At 52.0% G+C, this 1827-nt stretch overlaps 2 protein-coding genes across 6 annotated transcripts in view; one reads left to right on the top strand and one right to left on the bottom strand.

The window, feature by feature from the left end:
* MINK1 (misshapen-like kinase 1) overlaps positions 1 to 1827 on the bottom strand; it is a 67671-nt gene that overhangs the window by 44421 nt on the left and 21423 nt on the right. The window lies entirely within an intron of this gene.
* LOC105523662 (V-type proton ATPase 16 kDa proteolipid subunit-like) overlaps positions 1 to 1827 on the top strand; it is a 26289-nt gene that overhangs the window by 4299 nt on the left and 20163 nt on the right. The window contains 1 exon segment of the mRNA XM_011958614.1: positions 679 to 810. Within this exon segment, the coding sequence (XP_011814004.1) occupies positions 679 to 810 (132 nt within the window).

Raw genomic sequence — 1827 nt, 5'->3', positions numbered from 1 at the left:
CCCAGCTAATTTTTTGTATTTTTAGTAGAGATGGGGTTTCACCATGTTGGCCAGGCTGGTCTCGAATTGCTGACCTTAAGCGATCTGCCCGCCTGGGACTCCCAAAGTGCTGGAACTATAGGAGGGAGCCACTGCGCCCAGCCTGGACTCTTTTTAATGAAGCCTTCAAAAAAAAAACTCCTTTTCTCAGCTTTCCTTACTCTCTGAAACAGACTCTCCACTGCTAACTGTGCCTCTCACGCTGTGGAACTCAACCGCATCTTTTCATTCTGATTCCACAATGTGAAGTACTTGTCCTCTGTTTATCGATGGCTACCCGTGTTGTGAAGTGTTTTTATGGGAATGAAGCACAGGAGGGGAGGAAATCAGGCCAGTTCTAGAAGTAGAAGGAAGGCAAAGAAACCAGGAAAAATATTTATGTGACGGGAGGAAGGGCAGTTTATAAATCACTCATGGATCTCTACGCCAGAGGGACGTGTGAGACACACGCGTGCACATACGCACTGACTTGCAGGTACATGCAGAGGCAGCAACAAGTCAGGACATGACACATACGTGAATACAGATACCATTCTCATCAGAAACCAGTCAGAGCAGAGGGGCCCTGCCTGGAGCGAGGACACTGGAACTAATTCCCCTCCTCCTCTCACAGGCTGATTTTGCTGCCTCCACGTCTAGGTTCCCCACAGATCTGGTTGCCTCAGACAGGGGCCCTGGGCTGGTGGCTGGACCCAGCCTGGAGGTCTTCACAGATGGAGGCCTACAGGAGGTGGCAGCTGACACCTGGAGGGAGCTGGATGAAAGCAGGCAGTGTGGAGTAGAGAAAGCCAGGCGGTGGGGGAGGGAGGGAGGGAGAAGAAGGGACCAGATTCAAGCAGCCTTGCGCTGGTTCTAAAATGGCCACAGCAAGGCAACGGACAGATGGTCCCTTTCTGATGCTGAGCCGGGGAAGTGGGGAAAGGGAAAAGGAAAAAATAAATGCCATCACAGTCAAAAATTTAAAAATAAACTGAAAAACCTAAAAAATAAAAAGCTTGCTTCTGAGGTTCCGTCTGTCTCCAGAACCTTCTAAGGGAAAATATAGAACTGCAGGCCTGGGAGAGCAGCCCCAGCCTCAGGTGTGAAGATGGCTGGAGGTCATTCTAGCCATCCCCTGTCCCCAGTTGGAGTATCTTGCAAAGTCTTCCGGGCAACGGAGGTAGTATCTCGCCTTTACCTCCCCAGCACTTCTTCCCAAGTCTCACTGTAGGTAAGCAAGGCCATGGCTTTTCAAATGTCAGAGCCGTTTGATTCTGTCTCCTTCCCAAGAGTCAGTTTCTGTCTAACATCAGTAGAATCAAGTTCATCCTCTCACAGTTGCTGCCCCTCCTGCCACCACCCAACTGCCCAGACTTTACAGTTCACAGGGCACTTTCACAGCCATGACTGCATCTGCACTTAAACCCGCAGGGAAGCTGGGCAGGAATGACTACCACAGAGAACAGATGAGAAAGCCAGGGCTCTAACAAGTGAAACGTTTGTCAAGGTGAAGCAAGAGCTCAAGTTTGCATGGCCTTCCGATGGCACACAGCAACCACACTGCCCCCACCAACCACACTCCCCCACCAACCACACTCCCCCCACCAATCACACTCTCCTCCCAACCACACTCCCCCCACCAATCACACTCCCCTCAACCACACTCCTGGACCAGCCACACTCCTGAACCAAACATACTCCCCCCACCAACCACACTCCCCCAAGCAACCACACTCCCCCCACCAACCACAGTCCTCCCACCAACCACACTCCCCCTCAACCACACTCCCCCACCAACCACACTCCCCC

This window comes from Colobus angolensis, unplaced genomic scaffold, assembly GCF_000951035.1.
Source record: "Colobus angolensis palliatus isolate OR3802 unplaced genomic scaffold, Cang.pa_1.0 Scaffold47, whole genome shotgun sequence".
NCBI lineage: Eukaryota > Metazoa > Chordata > Mammalia > Primates > Cercopithecidae > Colobus > Colobus angolensis.
The sequence above is the reverse complement of the archived record's forward strand: the minus strand, read 5'-3'. Positions and strand labels throughout refer to the sequence as shown.